This window comes from Lycium barbarum, chromosome 7, assembly GCF_019175385.1.
Source record: "Lycium barbarum isolate Lr01 chromosome 7, ASM1917538v2, whole genome shotgun sequence".
NCBI classification, from domain to species: domain Eukaryota; kingdom Viridiplantae; phylum Streptophyta; class Magnoliopsida; order Solanales; family Solanaceae; genus Lycium; species Lycium barbarum.
Window position 1 is genome coordinate 15197805 of NC_083343.1, and position 23412 is coordinate 15221216.

At 33.9% G+C, this 23412-nt stretch overlaps 2 protein-coding genes across 3 annotated transcripts; both read right to left on the bottom strand.

Annotated features, from left to right (window-relative positions):
• Window positions 1-13797: 13797 nt before the first annotated feature.
• LOC132603200 (pentatricopeptide repeat-containing protein At3g14730-like) lies at window positions 13798-23412 on the bottom strand. Of its 2 annotated transcripts, XM_060316138.1 has the most exons (7): window positions 20311-23412; window positions 18599-18674; window positions 17489-17850; window positions 17254-17402; window positions 16809-17166; window positions 14799-14999; window positions 13798-14442 (listed from the first exon to the last, which is right to left on the bottom strand). In XM_060316138.1, exon 1 carries the CDS (start codon window positions 22338-22340, stop codon window positions 20427-20429), a length of 1914 nt encoding a protein of 637 aa, XP_060172121.1. In that variant the 5' UTR covers window positions 22341-23412; the 3' UTR covers window positions 13798-14442; window positions 14799-14999; window positions 16809-17166; window positions 17254-17402; window positions 17489-17850; window positions 18599-18674; window positions 20311-20426. The 2 variants fall into 2 exon arrangements, with proteins under 2 accessions (XP_060172121.1, XP_060172122.1); XM_060316139.1 differs by lacking the exon at window positions 18599-18674.
• LOC132601313 (RNA-binding KH domain-containing protein PEPPER-like) lies at window positions 14251-18574 on the bottom strand. Its single transcript, XM_060314414.1, has 7 exons — window positions 18499-18574; window positions 17489-17671; window positions 17254-17402; window positions 17004-17166; window positions 16809-16900; window positions 14799-14999; window positions 14251-14442 (listed from the first exon to the last, which is right to left on the bottom strand). The coding sequence occupies exons 1-7, from the start codon at window positions 18572-18574 to the stop codon at window positions 14251-14253; spliced, it is 1056 nt and encodes a 351-aa protein (XP_060170397.1).

Below are 23412 nucleotides of genomic sequence, written 5' to 3' on the forward strand. Positions count from 1 at the left end.
ATAGACATACGTAGTTCAATTTTAATTCTCCTACATAAATTTATTTCCTCCGTGCACTTTAATTTTTCACTTTTGACTTTTCACATTTTTTAAGAATTAATAAATCTCACGTAAATATATGCCATAGTACTGAATATTTATTCTCTTTTCTATTGACGAACACCGCTCCTCCAACTTGTACCACGAGCTTCACAAATTGTACACGCAATGAACGTTTGTACCATAAACTAGATAACTTGTACATTTTATCCAATTATTTTTATATCCCACGTAGACATATGTCATATTACTTAATATTTATTCTCTTCTCATGTATAGACGCATGCACTTCAATTTTAATTCTCAGTCACATTTATTTCCTCTGTGCACTTTTACTTGTTCACTTTTGACTTTTCGTGTTCTTGCTGAATATTTATTCTCTTCCCATACATAGATATATGCAGTTCAATTTTAATTCTCCTACACAAATTTATTTCCTCCGTGCACTTTAATTTGTTCACTTTTGATAATACTGAATATTTATTCTCTTCTCATGTATACACGTATGCATTTCAATTTTAATTCTCCGACGCATATTTATTTCCTCCGTGAACTTTTACTTGTTCACTTTTCACTTTTTTGCTAAACATTTATTCTCTTCTCATGCATATATCCATAACTTTTGATACAAATTTGCATTGCTATTGTTCGTTCTCTTTTCACGTTTAAAGTATTGAGAAAGAGGGAAAACGAGGATAAAAGTCACTCCTCCTTATCACGTTCTTTAAGAATTAATAAATGAAGTATATATTTCATATTTATTGATGTGTAGTTTCAATAGCCTTAAAAAATGATTTGAAAATAAGTAATTAATATAAAGAGTAAAATAAGACGAAAATTCCTTTCTCTTGATATGTTAACTTAGACAATTACTTTTATCCCCATTTTCCTTCTTTGTCAATGCTTTACTTATCTTACTCTCCTTTGCATTCTCTGATTATTATTTCTTTACATTTATAAAATGTATTGTGTCACGACCCGACTAGGGGCCGCGACGGGTACCCAGGGCTAACCACCGAGCACCACTCGTGTTATTACTTCCTGGGCTTATTAACAATCAATTATCCAATTCATGCTCGATTTATAAAAATAAATCGTTTCATTTAGAACAAAATACTTTTATACACATGAGCTCTTAGGCTAGCAAAACAATTCATATATACATATACATGCATAAAGATCCTGCCATAAAACCATACGACCCACATCGAGTATCTACGAGCCTCTATGAGATGACATCTACAATTGTACACAAAAGGATCATCATAGGCACCTCCGGGACAATGGGAAGTCAAGAAGGGGTTTGAGAGTGATAAATGTAGGAAGGGTTGAGGTTTAAGGAGGGTTTAGATTTCAAAATCATTATTTTCCTCAGACACAAAACAGTTCTCTACTTGGCACTCGTGGAACTGCGGATGTCCGGTTTAGGACATTTTAGTACTAGTTGTCATTGGCACTTGGCGCAGCATAATTCTAAATTTTTCTCGGGTATTTCGCGTTTAACTTGACATAAAAATATTACAGAAAGTATGCCGAGCAAGGATATGCAGCAGGGACAAAATTAAAGACCACATCTATCAAGGATAAAAATTAAAGACACCATTGCGTTTGAAGGACAATTCGTGCAAACTTGTTAGTACTACTAGTGCTGTTTACCGTCGGGCAATTTGCACGATTGCCTTTCTTTAGGGGTGTCTTTAATTTTGTCTTCGCCTAAAATATTCCGAGATTTTGGGTTCGAATCCCGGCTTAGTCATAAAAATAAAATAAAACTCGCAAGGCAAGATTTCGCGAAAAGCCTACCTTATGCGGAAGACCAACCTTAAGACATAACTAAAAATCTGCCGGATATATAAGGCCAACTTTTAGTTATGCCACATAAGTAACTTTAGTTATGCCTTAAGATAAATTTTGCCGCATAAAGCAAACTTTTTGCATAGTCTTGCCTTGCGAATTTCATTTTTTTTGACCGAAGACCCGAGAACCTTAGAAAATTTTCGGCCACCTTCAAAAATTAAGACCAGTGCCTTTGAAGGACAATCCGCGCAAAAAAATGTTTTCCGTCCCAAGTACGGCCTAGTGCTAACACCAAAAGGGTTTCATAAGAACCACTTCAAATACTCAATAAGAAAATAAACTGTAGACTTGTTTGAGCAAAGTCAGAGTTATACCCTTAAAAGAGTTTCATGGTCATTTCAAATTAGGGATTAAGCCAAAAAGTTACTATTAGTAATGTAAAGTTTAGAGCTTCACAGTCAAAATTTAAAAATATCGTTAGAAAGCAATTAAATTTTACCGGTGAACTACAATTAAAGTTTAACTTCGAATATAAAGTGCTTTATATCCTAAACCTTCTTTTCAGTGTCAAACGCTTCAACTTTTGTATCAAAATAAATGATATGCACATGTCAAATTACAAGAATTAAACATTATTTGGAGGAATATAAAAAAAAAAAAGTGATTATTGTTGTAAATATTAGTAACGGATATCCATTTAATATACTTGAAAACCATGAATAACTTGGTGACCAAGTATTCATGGCTTCCAAGCTATTATCATGTTTTTTGCCACCATTTTCCTCCTATAAATAGGAGGTCCATTAGATGAATTGAATGACAATAAAATATCTCTCTCTCTCTCTCCCCCCCCCCCCCCCCCCCCCCAACTTCTTTGGCTATATCTCTTGTGTCATGTACTTTTAATATTATTTTATAACTCGTTATCAGCACGAGATTCTACCTTGAACACTTATTTTAAAAAGATTAAGTGTTGCAAACCTACGGAAAAAGCAAAATATGTCAGGTAGTATCTTTCTTTTTATATTCACTTAGAGACCTTGTTTGAGTAGCTTACTTGATATGCTACTGCCGTTTAACAGGGTAAATATCTCAAAAGGTCATTAAACTTTAAGAAACTATGTAGTAAAATAATTAAATTTTGCTACATATTAATAAAATCACTCAACTTTGGCATGTTATCTCATAAAATCACTCAATTACATATGTCATTAAAAAATATGACATGACATGTGTCATGTAAACGTGGGCCCCACAATAAAATAAAATAAATCTATATCTTTATACCCACACCCATTCACCAACCCTTCATCCAAATCCACAATAAAATAAAATAAATCCATCTCTTTAGATGGGCGAATTCATAATTTAAACATCGTAAATTATAAAATGAGAAAGTGAATTTTGAAATATATAAACATGTATTTATTAAACTTGTTTTTTCACAAACATATAAATCAACGTTCAAAGCATTGGATTTTTATCGAACCTGCAAGTCCTTGATTAAATCCGACTGTGTCTATGAGTCAACATTTGTTATAATCAGTGGGGCTAATAACTCTTTGTTTTAGATGAAAAAACAACTTATTTTGATTAAATACATTGCCTGTATTCCCAATACTTCAAAGTCATATCGTCACTATTTTGCATCCTCTCCTCTTGGTTTTTGGCGGACTAGCTATGTGCAATTTTAAGTTGTTCTTTTTTTTTTTCTCTCTTTTTTTGTTTTTTCTCTTTTCATGTTTATCGGTTTCACTATTAACGAATTTTATTGGTGTTAAAATTAATGTAGATTAATTATGAAACTCTCGCCATCAAGATCTATATACATATTTGTTCAATTTTGTACTGACATTATGTCTTAGTTACACGGATGATTTGTTGTACCATAAGATAGATTATTGTCGTGCCCTTACAAACTTCAAGCACTAAAATAGTTTAAAATTGTTTTAATTTCAATGAATCAGCTGTGATTAGTGCTCTTCTTTTTTGTTTCAAAATTGTTATGTGTTGCTTAAATAATTTAGCATTTGAGTCGATGCTTTCACATAGAACTTTTGAAACCTACAAGAAGTTCTCCTTTTTCATAATCTTTTTTTACACCGTGCTGTACTTAATTAGACACTTGTCAAAACAAATAAAGTGTCTTTTATTTGTGTGTGTGTGAGAGAGAGAGATCAAAGTGATATTTTTCACTTATACTTCTCACAATATAAACTAAGTGAACTTTTTAACATTCTTAATTATCTTATGTGAAAATTTACAGTTTATGGTACTTTTTTACAGTTTTTTGTATAAATAAATCTTAATTTCAATATTTTATAATATTCATTGTCTATTATTGTGGAAAAATGGGTTTTGGATGAAGGGTTGGTGAGTAGGTGTGGGTATAAAGATATGAATTTATTTTATTTTATTGTGAGGCCCACGTCTACATGGCACAAAATAATTAATTAATATTGTCATGTCAAATTCTTTTAATGACATATGTAGTTGAGTGATTTTATGAGATAATAGGCCAAAGTTGAGTGATCTTATTGATATGTAGCAAAGTTCAATGACTTTACTACATAGTTTCTCAAAGTTCAATGACCTTTTGAGATATTTACCCCCGTTTAACAAAAACAGATTAAGATACGCATATTTGCGGCCATCAAAGTTTGCTATTCTAATCAATTTTCAAGTCTCTTTTAAAACTTTGGCATCTATTTTGCCATAAGCAAAATTGCTTTACGGAAAAGAAGTGTTTCTTGAAACTTCTCCAAGTCATATAAGGACTTTTGATGTGAAGAACAGTAATCGTTTTTCCTGTTATAACAAGTATTAGGTTCCTATGTGTTTTAATATTAAGAAACACCAAAGTAAGTACTTGTTACATATGTATTAATTAGACAGAGAAGTTGGCTTACTATTTCCTTTCTATGTTAACCAATATTTCGACTTGTTTTTCCTTATCCATGTATGAATATATATGGTGGAAAGGAGAATCACTCCAGGAGAGCATTAAGGCATGAGCACTTCCTTGCCTTACGCTTGGAATTGAAATCAAGACAAAAGTTCTTGGACGTAGGATGTGGAATTGAAAAACAGTAGAGAAATTGCTTGATTCAGCTCTACATCAATTACAAGTCTCACAATAATGAATATCAAATATCCAGGGGACAGGTAATGATTTTGATTATTGAATAACCGAAACTTAATTGATTCACTTGGTGGGTCGTGCCTAAAATTGTTCCCGAAGCAATCTAATGAGATGGCTTAATTATGATATTAATTTCATATTCGTTAAATGGCTAAGAATGAGATTTTACAAGAAATATAGGATCTCCAGAAGTGATAATATTTTCCAAGTCTCATTATGATTAAATTCATTTATGTCTATAACCACCGGAAGTGGTAATATTTTCATGGGCTTGTTGTAATTACAACTGAAGATGTGTTAGGGAAAAATTCTCTACATCATATGTATGTCTCGATTTGCTCCTGAAGTAGCAATATCTTAAAAAGGTTCAAAGCTATCCCGATTTGATATGCTTATGGCACGTTCAAATAATTATAATTCATTCCTGAAGAATGTAAACTTTTGAAAAAGGTTACAAATACATATCCATTTTCTGAAGTGAATGTGTCAGTATGTAGTAAAGCTTAGAAAAATGGGTGTGCGTTTAGTTATCGATATATCACAACTCATCTCTAGAAGAGATAGAATAACTAAAAGGAAATATTCTAAATATTCGATGATTTACTCTAAAGTAGTAAACTCAAAAATTTGCTCCCCGAGTAGCAAACTGTGAATTCTACTCCTGAAGTAGTAGAACTCTGAAGTTTACTCCTGAAGTAGTAAATAACTCTAAAATCTACTCCCGAAGTAGTAGAACTTTGAAACTTACTCTTAAAGGAGTAAGACTATAAATTTTACTCTCAAAGTAGTAAATCTTTAAACTTTACTCCCGAAGTAGTAAAACATTAAACTTTACTCCTGAAGTAGTAAAACTTTAAGCTTTATTCCCGAAGTGGTAAAACTTGAAAGGTTACTCTCGAAGCATTAAAACTCTGAAACTTTACTCCTGAAGCAGAAAGAATTAACAAAATATCTGAGAAATACTCTGAAGCAATGTCTTCTTGTGTTTGAGCAAAATAACGAGCCATTGATGAGCGTCGTATTTCAAGCACATTTGAATAATCAGGTTTCATTCCCCAAAGTGAATGAACAAATACCACAACTTATCTCCTGGAGAGATAAAATACAAGGAATGTATATGTTATTTTTGTGGTATGAAATTAAGACATAACAACATGTATCAGTCGTACGTAGAAACATCTTGAATAATTTTATTAACGTATCATTGTAAAGAAAAAGGAAGCAAAGTAAAATGCTTTCTACTATAACCACATTGATACATTATGGTTAGTTATTATTGATTTTCTTGAAGGAAATAACAATTAATGTATCTTTTACGAAGGATGTGATTATTATGTGGTTGACGCTTAGATACAAAATATTCAGTTAATGATGAATCTCCCTGAAGGAGATGTTTGAAATATTGAAGTTTAGAGTTCAATGTTTCTTTCGTGACACCAGTAGTATCTAACCAAATTTTCTTCTTGGTACCAGAAGCATCTAAAAAATATATGGTAATAGAAATTAATGATCAAAGGCTCCAAAAGAGTTAATTATTTATTTACAACTATCATGACACTAGCAGTGTCCAAATAATATCTGATTATGATAAATAAATTAAAGTCTCTTGAAGATGTTACACATGATAATACCATTCATCGTAGATCGTAATTGGTACGATCGGAACACTGTAGTGGACCTGAAGTTTACTAACAATAAAAATGGTTATCATATTGAGACTAAAAATGATTGGAATATTAAATATCTTCAAGTTACTACAGGTAAGAAGTACATATGTAAAATGTTACCCGAGCATGATGAGATCACATACCATTATAAACCAGAAGTTTATTGATACACAATTTCATGCAATAGTAAACCAGAAGTTTATTAAAATAAATAGCACTCGTCATGGTAAACTTGAAGTACGGGTACAGATAATTTTTCCAGTTGACAAGACCATTTGGTCGTCCTGATTTAAATCCGATGTGCTAATTGAGTATTAAAAACATATTGAAGAACTAGAAGATTCTTCAAGAATTTGTTTGTGTTGCTTGTTCTAATGATAAGTTGATTACACCAGCTTATGTTAGGACTGAATCCCTGAAATTCTGAAAAATATAAAATTTGAATGTGGGCCCCTTCACCTGCAATGTGATGTCTTAAATAGATGCATGTATGAGACGGTCACATGTATGTTTATTATCAACTGGCAGTTTGACATTTATGAAGTTGCTTGCTGAAAATAATTGAGTTGCAAGCACAATTTTCAGAATATGTAATCAAGACAATCATCTAGATAATGTTGGTTTATATCTAAGCTGATTTGGCATTAGATGCCTCCATAATATAGCTAAAACATTGCTTATGAGAACAGAGCTTCAGATTGGTCTGAGATATGATATATTGCATATAACAGCACTTGTATGCTTCAGATCAATAAATTTTGAAAAACTATCCCCTCATATTTGGTTCAGGGTCAGGAACTAGATATTTTCATCTTATAGCGTTTGATGTACGGTATATGATTAATGGATATACCATGATGCACACAGATGGATTTTCCCAAAGAAAATGGTGATATATGTCACTAACATAAGGGGGAAAGAATAAGCAGCTAAGAAATATATTGTGAATTATCATCAGTATGTTCCTCAGATAATTCAAGTCAAATGCTGGAAGCATATGCTGACCCAACTATTTCATATTTCATCAGCAAAATGCTCCTAAAGTCCCTGAAGGACAGAGTCTACATCATGCATGGAGCATGTTAGACCAATCGGTTTCAAATATAATAATCTTTGAAAAAGGGAGGAGCAAATGATCATAATAAGGAGGCAACGTGCTCTTGAAGAGCTACGACATAATACTTCATAAACCTTATGAAAGGTTCAGGTACCTGAAAATAATGAAGTGATGAGATTTCAGTAAGTTATGTCGAATTGCGAACCGATACAAATGATATATCGTCGACGATATCTTTGATACTATATAGCGTGCAATATAGTATAAGGCTGTGAGGATCAAAATTCTACGTCTCTTAAAGCATGTTGACATAGAAATAATTAGCAAGTGAAATGATGCATCTTGGTAAGCGATTGGACCTGTAGTCCACACATCAGACATCAGAAGATGTCACAATTTATATTGATGGAAGTTGTCACAGCCTATATGGCTTATTTGAAAAAAATTATATGAAAATTTCTGAAGGATTCAAAATGCCTGAAGCATATACAAATTCCTGGGAAACTTGTTTATAATCCTTAAATGGATTAAATGAATCAAGGTTGATATACTGAAATCGCCTTAATGTATATTCATTGACGAATGGTACAAATATACTATGTTTACCCTTGTCTCTTTATGATAGTCAAAATCTTTCATATGAATATTGTTGGAGCTCTTGAAGAGTTTACAAAAGCAGTACATTATCTGCTGAAAGAATTTGAAATAAGAAAATTGAATTGGTCCTGAAGTACCATATCTTTATGCAATTGATGCATTTATATATCTTGATATAACACTACTAAAAACTTAGCAAAATTCGACGGACAAAAAACCGACGGACTGCGTCGCTTTGAAAAAATGATTTCTATTTTTTTTTAATTAAAAAACCGACGGACAACGTCGGTTTTTTCCACAAAATTTTTTGAAATTATATTTCCGCCAAATTTTTTTTACAAAAACCGACGTCCCACGTAGGTTTTATTAAAAAAAATTAATTAATTAATTTTTTAAAAATATATTAAATAATTTATAATTCATTTTGTTTTGTAAAATATTAATAAACGATTTTTTTTTAAAGAAATCGACGGACTACGTCGGTTTTTAATTATTTATTTTTTTATCAAAGGCTGGTCAACATTTTAAAAAACCGACGGACCGCGTTGGTTCTTCCGTCCTGTTGGTTCTTCCGTCCTGTTTTTGTTTTTTTAACAAGATGATAGAAACGAGTTTGGCATATCATTTTCCATCTTCCTCAAAAAAAACCCACTTCTCTCTAAAATAAAAAACCCTAACCCACCGCCTACCCCCCTCTGCCCACGCCCGCCACCTACTGCTAGCTGCCGCCCACCCGCCGCTACCTACGCAGCCCAACCCCACCTACCCCAGCCCCGTTTTTAACAATTGTAATTTGAGGTAGTTTCTTTTAAATTAGGGCTTTTAAAATTCTTTCAATTTTAGTTTTATTTGTAGATTTTAGGCCTAATGTTAGTCTATTTAGCTTTGTTAAACATCATTTGTAATGTTATTAATGTTGAACTTGTGAAAAAATGTAAACTTTATTTGACTAGTTTACTTTTCATTTTTTGTTTTAGCTTGAGATTGTGCTATATTTTATGTTCATTGTCAATGTATTTGTGTTAGCTTAGTTATCATTGTTTGTAATATTATTGATGTTGAATTCGTGCAAAAATGTATACTTTATTTGACTAGTTTTTTTTTTTTGTTGGGATTGTGCTTTTTGTTAGAATCCATAAGTTAGTAGAATTTTTATTGAGCATTCAAAATTAGAATTGGTTGAGATTGTGCTTTTCAAAGTTAGAATTGTTAAGTTATAGTATTTCTATAACCTCAAAACTAAAGTGTAGACTTTATTTGACTAGATTTACTTTTCAATTTTTGAAATTGGTTGGGATTGTGCTTTTCAAAGTTATATTAAAGTTAGAATTCATAAGTTATTAAAGTTATAATTGTTATTGAGAATTCAAAGTTAGAATTGGTTAGGATTACGCTTTTCAAGTTTAGAATGTTAAGTTATAATATTTCTATAACCTCAAAACTAAAATGTAGACTTTATTTGGCTAGATTTACTTTTCAATTTTTAGAATTGGTTGGGATTGTGCTTTTCAAAATTATATTGAAGTTATAATCCATAAGTTGTTAAAGTTAGAATCCATAAGTTGTTAAAGTTAGAATTGTTATTGAGAATTGAAAGTTAGAGTTAGTTGATGTTGTGCTTTCTTAAATTATTGTTAAATTTGTGAAAAAATGTAAACTTTATTTGACTAGTTTACTTTTCATATATATATATATATATATATATATATATATATATTTGCTTGAGATTGTGCTATTTTTTATGTTCATTGTCAATGTATTTGTGTTAGCTTAGTTAGAATTGGTTGGGATTGTGCTTTTTCAAGTTATATTAAAGTTAGAATCCATAAGTTATTAAAGTTAGAATTGTTATTGCGAATTCAAAGTTAGAATTGATTGTGATTGTGCTTTTCAAAGTTAGAATTGTTAAGTCATAATATTTCTATAACCTCTAAACTAAAATGTAGACTTTATTTAACTAGATTTACTTTTCAATTTTTAGAATTAAAGTTAGAATCCATAAGTTATTAAAGTTAGAATTGTTATTGAGAATTGAAAGTTAGAATTAGTTGGGACTGTGCTTTTAAAAATTATATTAAAGTTAGAATCCATAAGTTATTAAAGTTAGAATTGCTATTGAGAATTCAAAGTTATAATTGGTTGGGATTGTGCTTTTAAAAATTATTGATGTTGAATTTGTGAAAAAATGTAAACTTTATTTGACTAGTTTACTTTTCATAAACTTTATATATATATATGCTTGAGATTGTGCTATTTTTTATGTTCATTGTCAATGTATTTGTGTTAGCTTAGTTAGAATTGGTTGGGATTGTGCTTTTCCAAGTTATATTAAAGTTAGAATCCATAAGTTGTTAAAGTTAGAATTGTTATTGAGAATTCAAAGTTAGAATTGGCTGTGATTGTGCTTTTCAAAGTTAGAATTGTTAAATCATAATATTTCTATAACCTCAAAACTAAAATGTAGACTTTATTTGGCTAGATTTATTTTCAATTTTTAGAATTGGTTGGGATTGTGCTTTTCAAAGTTATATTGAAGTTATAATCATAAGTTGTTAAAGTTAGAATCCATAAGTTATTAAAGTTAGAATTGTTATTGAGAATTGAAAGTTAGAATTGGTTGGCATTGTGCTTTTAAAAGTTATATTAAAGTTAGAATCCATAAGTTATTAAAGTTAGATTTGTTATTGAGAATTCAAAGTTAGAATGGGTTGGGATTGTGCTTTTAAAAGTTATATTAAAGTTAGAATCCATAAGTTATTAAAGTTAGAATTGTTATTGAGAATTCAAAGTTAGAATTGGTTGGGATTGTGTTTTCTTAAGTTATATTTTAAGTTAGAATTCTTAAGTTAAAATATATTTCTATAACCTCAATAATTTGTGGGTATATTTTTGTAAATGGATCGTATGTGGGTGTATAATATAAATAATAGTGATCGTGTGGGTGTACTCGATGAATTTGTTGGCAAGTTTACACACATGCAATGTCACTTCACCCTTTTTAAAATGAAGGGGTAATTAGATGTGCTTGTTCTCGTTTCCGGTGTAAGAAGTATTTGAAACCGGAAGCAGTTAGGGTTCATTTATATAGTCGTGGGGCTTATGTTTTAGTTTGGATTTCATAATGGACTTATGTTTTATGCTTTATGGACTTATGTTAAAACTATGTAGAACTAGTTAATGGTACTTTTGGTTGGACATTTAAATATTTTTGAACTTTGAAGGTCTATTTAGATAGTATTTAATGTGTTTAGATAGTGTTTGATGTGTTTGATTGTTACTTATAGTGATTTTATGTGTTGTAGCTCTTTTAGAATTGATTTGGAGCATTTTAATGCTAGTTTTGAGCAGCTTTTGGTAATGGTTTTTGAGCAGGTGTGGCTGCAGAAAATGCAGCAATTGCATGCAGGAAATTTTTCAGAAAACCAACGCAGTCCATCGCTTTTCTAGAAATTAATTTTGGAAATTTTTCAGAAAACCGACTCAGTCCGTCGATTTTCTGGAAATTAATTCTTAAAATTTTCAAGATAACCGACGGACAGAAAACCGACACAGTGTCGGTTTTTTATTTAAAATAAAAAATAAAAATAAAAAACTGACGCACTGCATCGGTTTTTTCATAAAATTTATATTTTTTTATTAAGATAAAAAATCAGAAATTAAAAAAACTGACTCAGTCCGTCGATTTTTTTAATTTTTTTAAATTATTGGATAAAAACCGACGGACCACGTAAGCGACACAGTCCGTCTCAAAAAACCGACGCGGTCCCTCAGTTTTCAAAAAGCGAGGCGATGTAAACCGACGGACCGTAAAGGGTCGGTTTCCCGTCGATTTCATTGAAAAAACCGATGCGGTCCGTCGATTTTTTTTGGTCGGTTTTTGGCAGTTTTTTAGTAGTGTAACTACGAGCATGATATAATTTACTCCTATATGGAGATGTTGAAATAAGATCAATTGCATACTGCTAATGAAAGTGTGGCATGCATGTGTTTATCCTAACAAATATGGTCAAGTGTTTTGGATAGACAGGACATTCATCTGATCGACATAAGAGTTCGATCCAAATATGTCATCTCTTTCCATGAAGGATTTCTGTCAAACCATGTTGTTTTACATGACAGTCGAATTATAAAAAGACAACAACGGTTTATGAAGCAAGTCAAGAAAGTACTTGACAATGATGTAACTCTATCTAAGGAATGAAGATGTAGATGATCAACTAGTTCGTCAAATGCTCATTTGACAGATCTGATCACAAAGGCTCTACCAACCTCAACATATGATAAGTTGGTATACAAGATCGGAGTACATTATCTTCAATAATGGTGATATTGATGTGCAACAAATCCGTTCAAGTGACAATCCTGCAAATTTGCTCACTAAATCTTTGCCAACTTCAACTCTTAAGAAGATGATATTCAAGATTGGAATGCGAAGACTCCGACATCTGAATTTTAGTCTTCGTCAGGGGGAGTGAAATACGTGTTGTACTCTTTTTCCCTTAACCAAAGTTTTGTCCCATTGAGTTTTCTTTGTAAGATTTTTAGTGAGGCAGCTCTCAAAGCGTATTACTAGATATGTGTACTCTTTTGCCTTCATTAAGACTTTTTCCCATAGGGTTTTTCCTAATAAGATTTTAACGAGGCGCATCATCTATTAATGGACATTCAAGGGGGAGTGTTGTAAATATTAGTAATGGATATTCATTTAATATACTTGAAAACCATGAATAACTTGGTGACCAAGTATTCATGGCCTCCAAGCTATTATCATGTTTTTGGCCACCATTTTCCTCCTATAATAGGAGGTTCATTAGATGAATTGAATGACAATAAAATCTCTCTCTCTCTCTCTCTCCCAACTTCTTTGACTATATCTCTTGTGTCGTGTACTTTTAATATTATTTTATAACAATTATATGCTTTGTGTACATGTCCTCTTTTTTTTTGTCCACTTTTGTTATTGAGTGGTTACGCTAAAGGTCTTAAAGCAATGATCATCATCAACTCTCGAGATTTATATTGATAAATAATTTTCCACATTTATTGCTTCACAAAATAAACTTACTTCCAAAACAATAGTGAATTTTACCGCCTTTTTGGGGGGGTCATATGTTGCAGAAGGACCATAACATTTGAAAGTAAGTTTAGGCATTCAAATGAAAAGCTCCAAGACTGCTAACTGATTAAATGCAAAAGGCATATGAAAGTGCTATTGAAGGAACCAAACAAAAGAAAACTATTTCAAGGGTTTATTTAACAGCCATGTAAATTATCAAGATTTTTCTCATGTCCTCCCCCAAAATTTGAGCTTATTGAAGAAAAAGCTCTCAGTAAGAAGCGTTTTAGTAGACCTATTAGCGCGATTTCTGATAAGTCAAGTACTCTCAAGTTAATAAATTCCGAATACCGGACATGTAAAAGAAAGAAAAAGAAAAAAAAAAGAATCAGAGAGCATAGCGTCTGCCTTTTCCTAAGATCAAAATATCCACTCCCACTCAGGCGAGGCAATTGCAACTGATCATTTTTTGTGAAGTGGCAAGTTGCAATATCATTTTACAAAACAAAGGTTAAAAAAAAAAAAAAAACTAAAGATAATACTTTGAGAAAGAGTAGGGATCTAGTAGCTCAGTGGCTACCCACATTGTAATCCCCTCCCCATTTCCCCTTTCCCTACCCCCTATGTAATAAAAACAATTTTTTTTAAAAAAAAAAAAAAATACTCAGAGAACCATACAGCACTTGACCATATTACACTTACAAAATTCAATGGTATCATATCGACACACATGTAAGACTACAAGCTATGGTGAGCTACTGAAAAGCTATCAATACATTGCTGTAATCGACATCAGATTAACAAAGCATCGTCAACCACATGCAGTTGCTTTAGTGTTTGCTCTGGCACCAAACAGGATGGGAAGTATTGAGTGCTAAGACTCGGCCTATTCTGTTCATGACCTGTAACTATTGTACGCTCCTCCTGCACCGAATGATGATCCATAGCCACTGCCATATTGCTGTCCGCCGTATGAAGATGAGGGGTAGGACCCACTGCCTAGGTTAGAGTAAGAAGACTGCCTCGAGCCTGTATCTAACTGGCCATAACTGCTCGGAAGTGATTCTTTGTGGCCACCCATAAATTCCTATAATGAGGATTCATTCATCAGTTGCTTTGCAATTCGGAAGAATACTGTGGAACCCCTCAATTGCATATTATTTAGAAATTATTACATATTTACTCCGCTCCAAAAAATAATCGCCAGTTAATGTATATGCGTTGTATACTAAGTATAAATATACATATGATATACATAGCCAGTGTATAGGTTTTGTATATTTTGGCTAGCGCCCGTAATTAATTTTGGTCAACGGGCCAAAAATGCAAAAAGCCCTATTATTTACAGGTTTTAAATGCATGCATAAAATATGTGTGGAGTATTTACATATCAATTTGATGTCTTTTTGATATTTTCTTCATAAAGAGGAAATTGAGATTTACCTGCATAAGTTGCTGGGCTGTCTGAACTTGTGATGACGACCCTTTTATTTCCACCGTGATTTCATCAGCTAAGCCCCTACTTTCTTGAACTGTAAGAATGGCACCACTAGTACGTTGTATATAAGCAATATTAGCTCCCCCAATGCCAATGATATCTTTTGCAAAAGCTAGTGGTATTTTCATTTGAACGGTTTGGGAAATCTGGAAGGAAAAACAAGATAAGGTCACCAAAGAATAGTATATTGTTTTTGACATAACAGAGTAACATCTCACACATTGAAGAAAACTTGAATTTAGCATAAGTAGCCGGTAGAGAGTAATTATGATTTTACAGATCTAGGCTTTTTAGACCAGAAAACATATGCAACTAATCACAACTTACGACCCCAGTTAAGACAACATACTACTACATATACTCAACTTATAATGATTGGAAAGTGTAGCAAAGAAAATTACTAATTTGCTAGCAATTCATCCTTCCGAATAAAACCATAAAAGTCACCATCAGTGTGTATTTATCTTTTGGATTGTAAAAATGTCACTATTCATCTTATTAGTTTAAGTAGGCGTTTCGCCAAAGTAAATATTTTCACTTTATTTGGAACTTTGAAGTTAGATTTTTTTTATTTTTTTTTTTTACATGGGAACCCGAGTTGTGTTTGGTTATAGGTTTTGAAAAGAATGTTTGGTTGTTAGAATGACTTAACTTGAGTTTGCTTATTTTGAACAAGAATTACAAAAAAAACACCGGAAAGAAAAAGGGTGCTAAGAATAATTTCCCAAGAAAGTCAAACAACAGAAGTAGAAAAAAAAGTGCATATTATAATAAACATGGAAAGGAATCTATTCACAAAAAGAAGCTACGTCGATGCAAACATCCAAGACATTATCAGTTTATCTTTTTTTTCTTTTCTCTTTATTTATTTATTTTTTATTTTTTTAAAATAATCGTGATGAGAGGTACGGTAGAGAGATTGTTACCAATAGACCCTCGGCTCAAAAAATCGTTTTTCAGAACACGTTTGAAGATAAGATGAAAGAGAAAGATTACTTTCCTACAAAAACTTTAATGTTTCGCTTTACTTTCAACACTTCACACAAACTAAAATAATGAGTTAACTTGAGTTCTTTTCTTTTTACTTTGACGAACAATTACTAAAAGATCATGCAAAGAAAGATGGTGCTGAGATTCTTTTCCCTAGAAAGTCAATAGCAATTGCGCGCTGTACAAAGATAAGCGCTTATTTGTACAGCGCTCATCATTATAAACACGGAGAGGAATCTATTCAAATAAAAGAGCTATAGGAATGCAAATGTTCAGGACTTCATCAATTTAGCTAGAATTGGCACCAGATGGGAAATCGAAAGTTGCTATAACAATGACCGGAAACACAATGCTCAGGGGAGAAGAGGGACTCACTGCCTGACTTTACTACCCCGACAAAAAGGAAGAAAAGAGGACCTCTTGAAAAAGCGAGTGAAAATTCAATGATCAACAGAGGTACTTATACTTGGACAAGATGCCATAAAGAAAAGACCAGATTAGGATTCTTTTGGAACAGAAATTTGATGTCCAAAGGAAGAATCTAATATCCACACACTAATACCACAACGAAAAAAGACAACAAAAGATTTTGAAAACTGTTTTTTTGAAAAGTCGCCAAAGAGCCAGTGCCACAGGCCCACAGGAAAAGTCACCGAAAAAAGTGAGAGATAAGAATAACTTATTAAAAGCAAATACTAATTAAGTCTCCATAAAGATTGTATAAATTATAGGAGGTCACGGGTTCGAACCGTGGAAACAGCCTCTTGCAGAAATGCAAGGTAAGGCTGCGTACAATAGACCCTTGTGGTCCGGCCCTTCCCCGGACCCCGCACATAGCGGGAGCTTAGTGTACCGGGCTGCCCTTTTTTTAAAAATTGTATAAACTATCATACCATGTGTATGTTTTTGGTTAAAAACATACACAACAGCTCCATAATGTAAAGTCAAATGCTAAAGCCACAAACCTGAGTAATAACAGAATTCCCAACACGACCACCACCTGAAGTGCGAGTTCCAGAAAGTGCAGGATCTTGTCCATACAATGAAAGTCCAGGGTCTTTCCCATACAGTGAAAGTCCAGCAGGATGATAGTGTGAGTCCAGCTGGCTTTCGCGTTCAGAAAATTGAGAATCCCTCTTTTGTTGGAGGTGGATAATCACCAAGTCCTTGTCGAGGAGGATAATCACCAAGTCCTTGTCGCCGAGGATAATCACCAAGTCCTTGTCGCGGAGGATAATCACCAAGTTCCGCTCGTGAGGTGCTAAGCATCGTCCTCTCAGACCAGGGCTCAGATTCACGCTCCTGAACGGCAGGTGCATTGTACTGCGGAAAGAACAAGGTTAACAAGGATAAGCACATCAAAGAACATTGATATCCTAACACTGACAAAAGAAACAGACATAAACTTACGCTCTTTTCAAACAAAGGAAGAACGCTATGATCCACCAAGAACTTTCTGAGGTGCCCAATCACTGATTCTAAAGCTTTAAGAAACTTAAGAGCTTCACCTTGAATTTCCACAACTTTCTCATCCGGAGTCGCATAGATTGACATCTCATCTGCGTACAGAGATTAAAGCAAACCCTAGTAACTTACTAATTCTAGTAACTAAAGCAGTAATAGAATAAAGACTGCAAAGAAATACCATTGGAAAGAACTCGAATGGAGGCACCAATGTTTTGCTGGATAGGCTTGATTAAAGACCCTTGCTTTCCTATTAAGTTCACAGCTTGTGTTGATGCTACAAGTAGTCTGATGGAGCAGAATGCAGCCCCAGCAGCCCCAGCCCACAGGTAAGTCGCCATCACCTTCACCTTCAGACAGTCCACTGACACGTTTGAATATTCTTATTACAGCATCCATCGCAGGGGATAATGCTGCCTCGGGTTCTTCTTTCCCCGATATTAGATTATGGAGACTGTCATAAAGACTACTTTATCAAAGAGAGGGCAGAACAGAATAAGGAGGTCGGAAGCCTTCACAACAGCAAATGTTGAATAATGATAGCTGGAAGGAATGATAGCCAATGAAGCATCTTAAGAGTGAGAAACGAAGAATAAAATGCAAACTTCACAAGAAAATAATTAACAATCACCTTTCCCCTTTCAATTAGTCCTATTACAGGGGATAGACAGTAATTTTTAAATCTAAAACATACGTCTGTCACACATATCTTCAACCCCTTAATTGTTCCACACCACTAGCCCCTTAAAGTAATAAAGAGAAAACACAAAAGGTCAATAATTCTTTTTTTAACAAGTACAAAAGGTCAATAAAACCTTTTTTAATAAGTACAAAAGATCAATGCGCACCCGAAGGGTAGCGGCTGCGGGTTCCCATGTCATCAAAAAAAAAAAAAACAATAATCTTTCTTGTAGCTCAAGCGGCATCCCAAATATGCTGCAAGAAACCGATTTCTTTTGAGCTTGGAACTAATTTATGGTGGTACATATGTAAGATATGTAAGAATTTGTTTCATGCGCAAAAGTTCAGTCATCTCCTTAAAACCAAGCTGTATTCCATGTCATGACACGTGTTTGCACTAAACAAGTCATGACAGAACTTTTGGTACTCCTATGTGAAGACTTGTTATTCCTTTTTTTGAAAACTCAATACTTCTTGAAGTCGGAAGGGATAATTAGAAGGAAGCAAGACTCTGAGGTGATGGTCCAGTAGTACCAGCTGCTTGTACCACAAAAACGCCAGCTTTTACTGCTGACAGCAAGGCCATGTCTATCGGATTAAAGAAACTCACCAAACCAGGAGGACGTCTGTTTGGAGTGATTGATAAATTGATTATGTCCGACTATGTCCACACCATCCTGGACTACCTATAAATTGTAAACAGACAAGTATCAGCGCTGAGGAATTATATTTTTCAGCTTTCTCTTTTTCTTCTGTGAAATAGCAGTAAATGCGTCCTAAACATGACGGAAAAATGAATAAACTTGACCTGCTTTCCATTCTATTCTAGTCCCAAATATTAGACCTATTTCTGTAAATTAAACGTTTTTCACCTTCCAACAATTCAAATCTAAACTAGTAGTATATGCTACTCCTACTATTTTATGGTACTGTAACTTGATGTGACATTTTCCCAACATCCGCAGTATTTCTTTCTCCTTTCCCAACCTTCTCTTTATTCTTTTCCTTTGAAAGTTCTCCACTCTCAATGAAAACCTACTTGTCTGCACATTTACATTCAGGCCCACAAGATACATACGACAAATAGCTTATAGAAGGGATGGAAAAAAAACTAATGCATAAGTTGATTGCAAAACTACACTAAGTTATTTGTGATGAATAGCTACATTGTTGGAAGCTCTTCTGCATGTAAAGGGTATCACCTCTGAGGTTGATCTTGGTAAATCAAACATGAAAATAAAAATTAACTTTAGATTTGTTACTGTGAATGGAGAGCCATTTCACTAGCATTTCCAAAAGTTATGTCCAGCTACAATAACGGGGATCCCATAGTTCCCTGCCGCAATAGGAGTTGTATGCCTGTTTAATTAGAAAACTCAAGGCACTTGGTTGCAGATGCCATTTTCAGTAACTTAAAGTTTGCTGTAAAGACAACTGAATTCTCAAACATAACAAATGATGATATCAAGAAAGGTTCAAATCAAACAAGGTCCTTTCTTTTCTTTCCATTGCTTATCTTTTTTCTGTGTGATTTTTGGAACCTTGAAAATCAAAGCCCGGCTGTTCAATTACAAATTATTAATCAGAAAAAATAATTTGATATCAGTAAGGTTTCATTACGACTAACAAAAGAAGAAATTTACATATCCTAAAAGAGGCATCAGAGAGGCCTTGATCAAAAAGTGCTAGTCTGGGTAGGCCTATTAGTTTCCACCTTTTTTTTTTTATTGATAAAGTAGGCCTGAGATCCCCGCAAGGGTGGCTCAGTTGGTTGAGCATGGGACTTTCATAATGGAGGTCTTAGGTTCGAAACCCCCTGCCTACGACAGCAGGGGATTTGCCTTCTAGGTCGAGCTCATTGCACGGGGCTTGCCTAGTCCGGGTTACCTCTCCTGTGTGGTTTGCGAGCTATTGCACAAGAGCTGGTTTTACCCTGCGCGCACCCAAAGGGTAGCGGCTGCGGGTTCGCATGCCATCAAAAAAAAAAAGGTGGGCCTGACATACGGTCAGTGAGGATTCATAGAGCCAACCCCAACTTGTTTGGAACTGGGGCGTACTTGTTTTTGTTATTGTTTATAAAGTAGGACTAAAGTTTCATATCATTGTCATGTATGTATTTGAAGATGAAGGCAGTTACTAAAGTTGAACAACAGAATTTTGGGGTTCCCACAATTTTAACTTTGGCTAAGAGATTATTTTAGAGGTTTAAGCAAAAGTTCCGGTTGCAAGATCCGGATGGAAATCTACAGTGCACATGGGACTTGAATATCGAAAAAAAATAAAAATACTGTAACTTATGCTCCAGAAATGAAAAAAACATACTTTTCATTTTTCAAAGCACACAGATAACTCGGGCTGTTTTCACAGCATCAGCATAAATATTTCAATCAGTTCTTCAGGAATCTTCATCGAGAACGACGGAAAATAAGTCTGGAATATCATGGACTGCTTTCCAAGGCATCAGATTCTGGTGTATAACCATGCTCACACAATCGAGCAGTTAAAGAATTCAATCCAGCATAAATAAGGTTGCCTTCGGGATGTGACTTATCAGCAGTGATAAAGACATGGACACCATTATGAAGTTCAATCCAACTGCAACCAGGTGTCTTCCTTACATTTCGTAGCTTCATTGCATCTCGTACCTCTAATACCTCTTCATAGCGACCAGTCTGTCCATAAACATTTGATAATATGACATAACTTCCACAATGCTCTGGTTCAAGATCAAGTACCTGATTAACAGCAACCTCAGCTAGATCGGAATTACCGTGGAGACGGCAGGCAGCCAAGAATGCTCTCCATACTACAGAATTGGCCTTAATGGGCATTGTTAATAACAACTCATAAGCAGCTTCAAGCTGCCCAGCACGACCTAGCATGTCAATCACAGAGGTGTAATGTTCAATAGAAGGCACAACGCCGTACTTCGGCTGCATTTGTGCAAGAAATTCTCTCCCCTGTTTTACAAGGCCTGAATGGCTGCAAGCCGACAAAACCCCAACAAACGTGACATCGTCAGGCCTCAATTCTGCCTTACACATATCACAAAACAATTCTAACGCCTTGACGCCGAATCCATGCATGCCATACCCCTTAATCATAATGTTCCACGACGCTACATCTTTGAAATTCATCGTATCAAAGATCAGCTGAGCTTCACGCATGCTTCCACATTTGGCATACATGTCCAAAATTGCATTGTCAATGTAAGTATCATTGTATTCTTTGTCAGCAGCATCTTTCCTCAGACCGTTAACTATCATGTATGCATGCATCTCCCTACCATGCCTCAATGCAGCTAAATGAGCACAAGCCGGAAGTGTAGTGGTGACAGACACCAAATCAGGACGAACTCCAGCGGACAACATCCTTTTGAAAACCCTCAGTGTTCCCTCGTGATCACCACATTGTTCATGCACACAAATTATCGAGTTCCATGAAAATATATCCTTATCATACATCATCTCAAAAACCTCGAAAGCATCAGCAACACAACTACATTTACCATACATGTCTATTAATGCATTTGAAATAGCAACCCCCAAATCAAATCCCATTTTTATCACAAACCCATGTATCACCTTTCCATTATAAAATTGCCCATAATTTGCCAGAGCTGAAAGTACGCCCGTTATGCTAAACTTGTTCGGAACAACCCCATCCTCAATCATCCACCTAAAAACCATCAAAGCACTACCAAACTCACCTGTTTGTGCATAGCCATTTATCATGGCATTCCAGAGCACAACATCTTCCCTCTCCGGTAAATCCTCAAACACATCTAACGCAAAATCCACCAACCCATACATCAAATAACTATGCAACAACGCACTACCGATGAACAAATCATCCTCTAGCCCGAGTTTAAAAACCAACGCGTGAATCTTTTTCACGTCTACTTCATTTATACAAGCCTTAAGCACACAAGGGAAAGTGAATTTATCAGGCATGACACCAACTACCCTCATTTGGAAATAGAATTCAAAAACTCTTTTAGGCAAGTCATTGGCAATTAACCCTGCTATTATAGCATTATAAGCAAACACATTATGATCAAGTGGTGAAGTAAAGAATACCGATAACGCATTGGATATGGAGTTGCATTTCGAGTACATGTTAATAAGGCTAGTAGTAGGCATTGGAGATAAATTCAAATGGCCACATCTAAGCATATGGCAATGGATTTGTTTCCCTCCTATGATGTTTTTTTCATTAGCACTTGATTGAAGTGATACAATTAAAGTCTTGATATCAAAAGACTTGTAAGCAATGGATGAAAAACTGATTGAATATTGGCATTGTGCTTTAAATATTGACAAAGACTTCATAAGGAAGATTCTTTGGCTCATTTAGGAGTGAAAGAGAATAGAGATAATGGTCAAAAAACACACCTGAACTGTCAGTTTTTTGCGAGTTTCCTACCTGAACTTTATTTCCTACCTGAACTATCACCAGCTATTTATTAAAAAACACCTATAAAAGAAAATTATGCAAACATGGGTATTAGAATTTATTAATTTTCTTTAAACCCTTTTTTTTTTTTAATCTCAGCCTATTTTTCTGTATGTAATTTGTGAAAAAGTAACAATCTTTACCATGAATGAAGCTGAAACTCCTGATACATTCTGAGAAATAGAGAAAACCCAAGAACAATGATATTTTAATTAGTCAAGAGAGTGAGAAAAAAGGGTAGATATGGTAAATGGGTGAAGGAAACAAAAAAAGAAAAATAAGAATCAAAATGGGTATTAGAATTAATTAAGTGTTTTTCTTTATACCCTTTTTGTATCTCAACCTATTTTCTATACTTGTGTATGTAATTAGTGAAAAAGAAACATTATTTTTACAGGAATGAAGTTGAAACTCATGATATAATTTGAGGAAATCCAAGAACTTTGATGTTTTAATTAGTGAAGAAAGTGTAGAGATATTAAATGGGTGAAAGGAAAAAAGAGAAAACAAGAATTAAAATGGGTGTTGAATATTACTTGCCATTGAATGAAGAGGATGAATGAATTATATCATAAAATTCACTAACTTTGTTGTTGGTTTGAATTTCCCAGGGAAGTTAGAAGGAGGGTCATAAATCTAGCAAGGCTTGAATGGGAGGTTTTAGGAGGGTTTAGATGAGAAATTTCACTTTGTGTGAGTTATGCCAGCTAATACTTGAGTGAGGGACGTCCATGTATCAAAATCTTTACTCCTTGGATTTTTTTTTTTTTTTTAGGGATATTTATTATTTATAATTTTTTTATATATTTATTAAATATTTTAAATTATTAATTATGATAGCTTATAGTAATTTTTACTTCAGAATGTCAAAATTAAAAAGTTTGGTATTTTCACATAATGTTACTGTAACTGTACTTGGCACTCGTGGAACTGCACGAAGTCCAGTTTAGGACATTTTAGTACAAGTGG

What these genes read in the sequence shown, in the direction of transcription:
- LOC132601313 (XM_060314414.1), bottom strand. Translation starts at nt 18,574, where the DNA reads ATGGCCTTGCTGTCAGCAGTAAAAGCTGGCGTTTTTGTGGTACAAGCA. An exon ending in TTCCTTTGTTTGAAAAGAGC is followed by an intron (nt 17,167 to 17,253) that starts GTAAGTTTATGT and finishes TTCTTTCCGCAG; the next exon opens with TACAATGCACCTGCCGTTCA. An exon ending in TCCTCCTCGACAAGGACTTG is followed by an intron (nt 16,901 to 17,003) that starts GTGATTATCCAC and finishes TGTATGGGAAAG; the next exon opens with ACCCTGGACTTTCATTGTAT.
- LOC132603200 (XM_060316139.1), bottom strand. Translation starts at nt 22,340, where the DNA reads ATGAGCCAAAGAATCTTCCTTATGAAGTCTTTGTCAATATTTAAAGCA.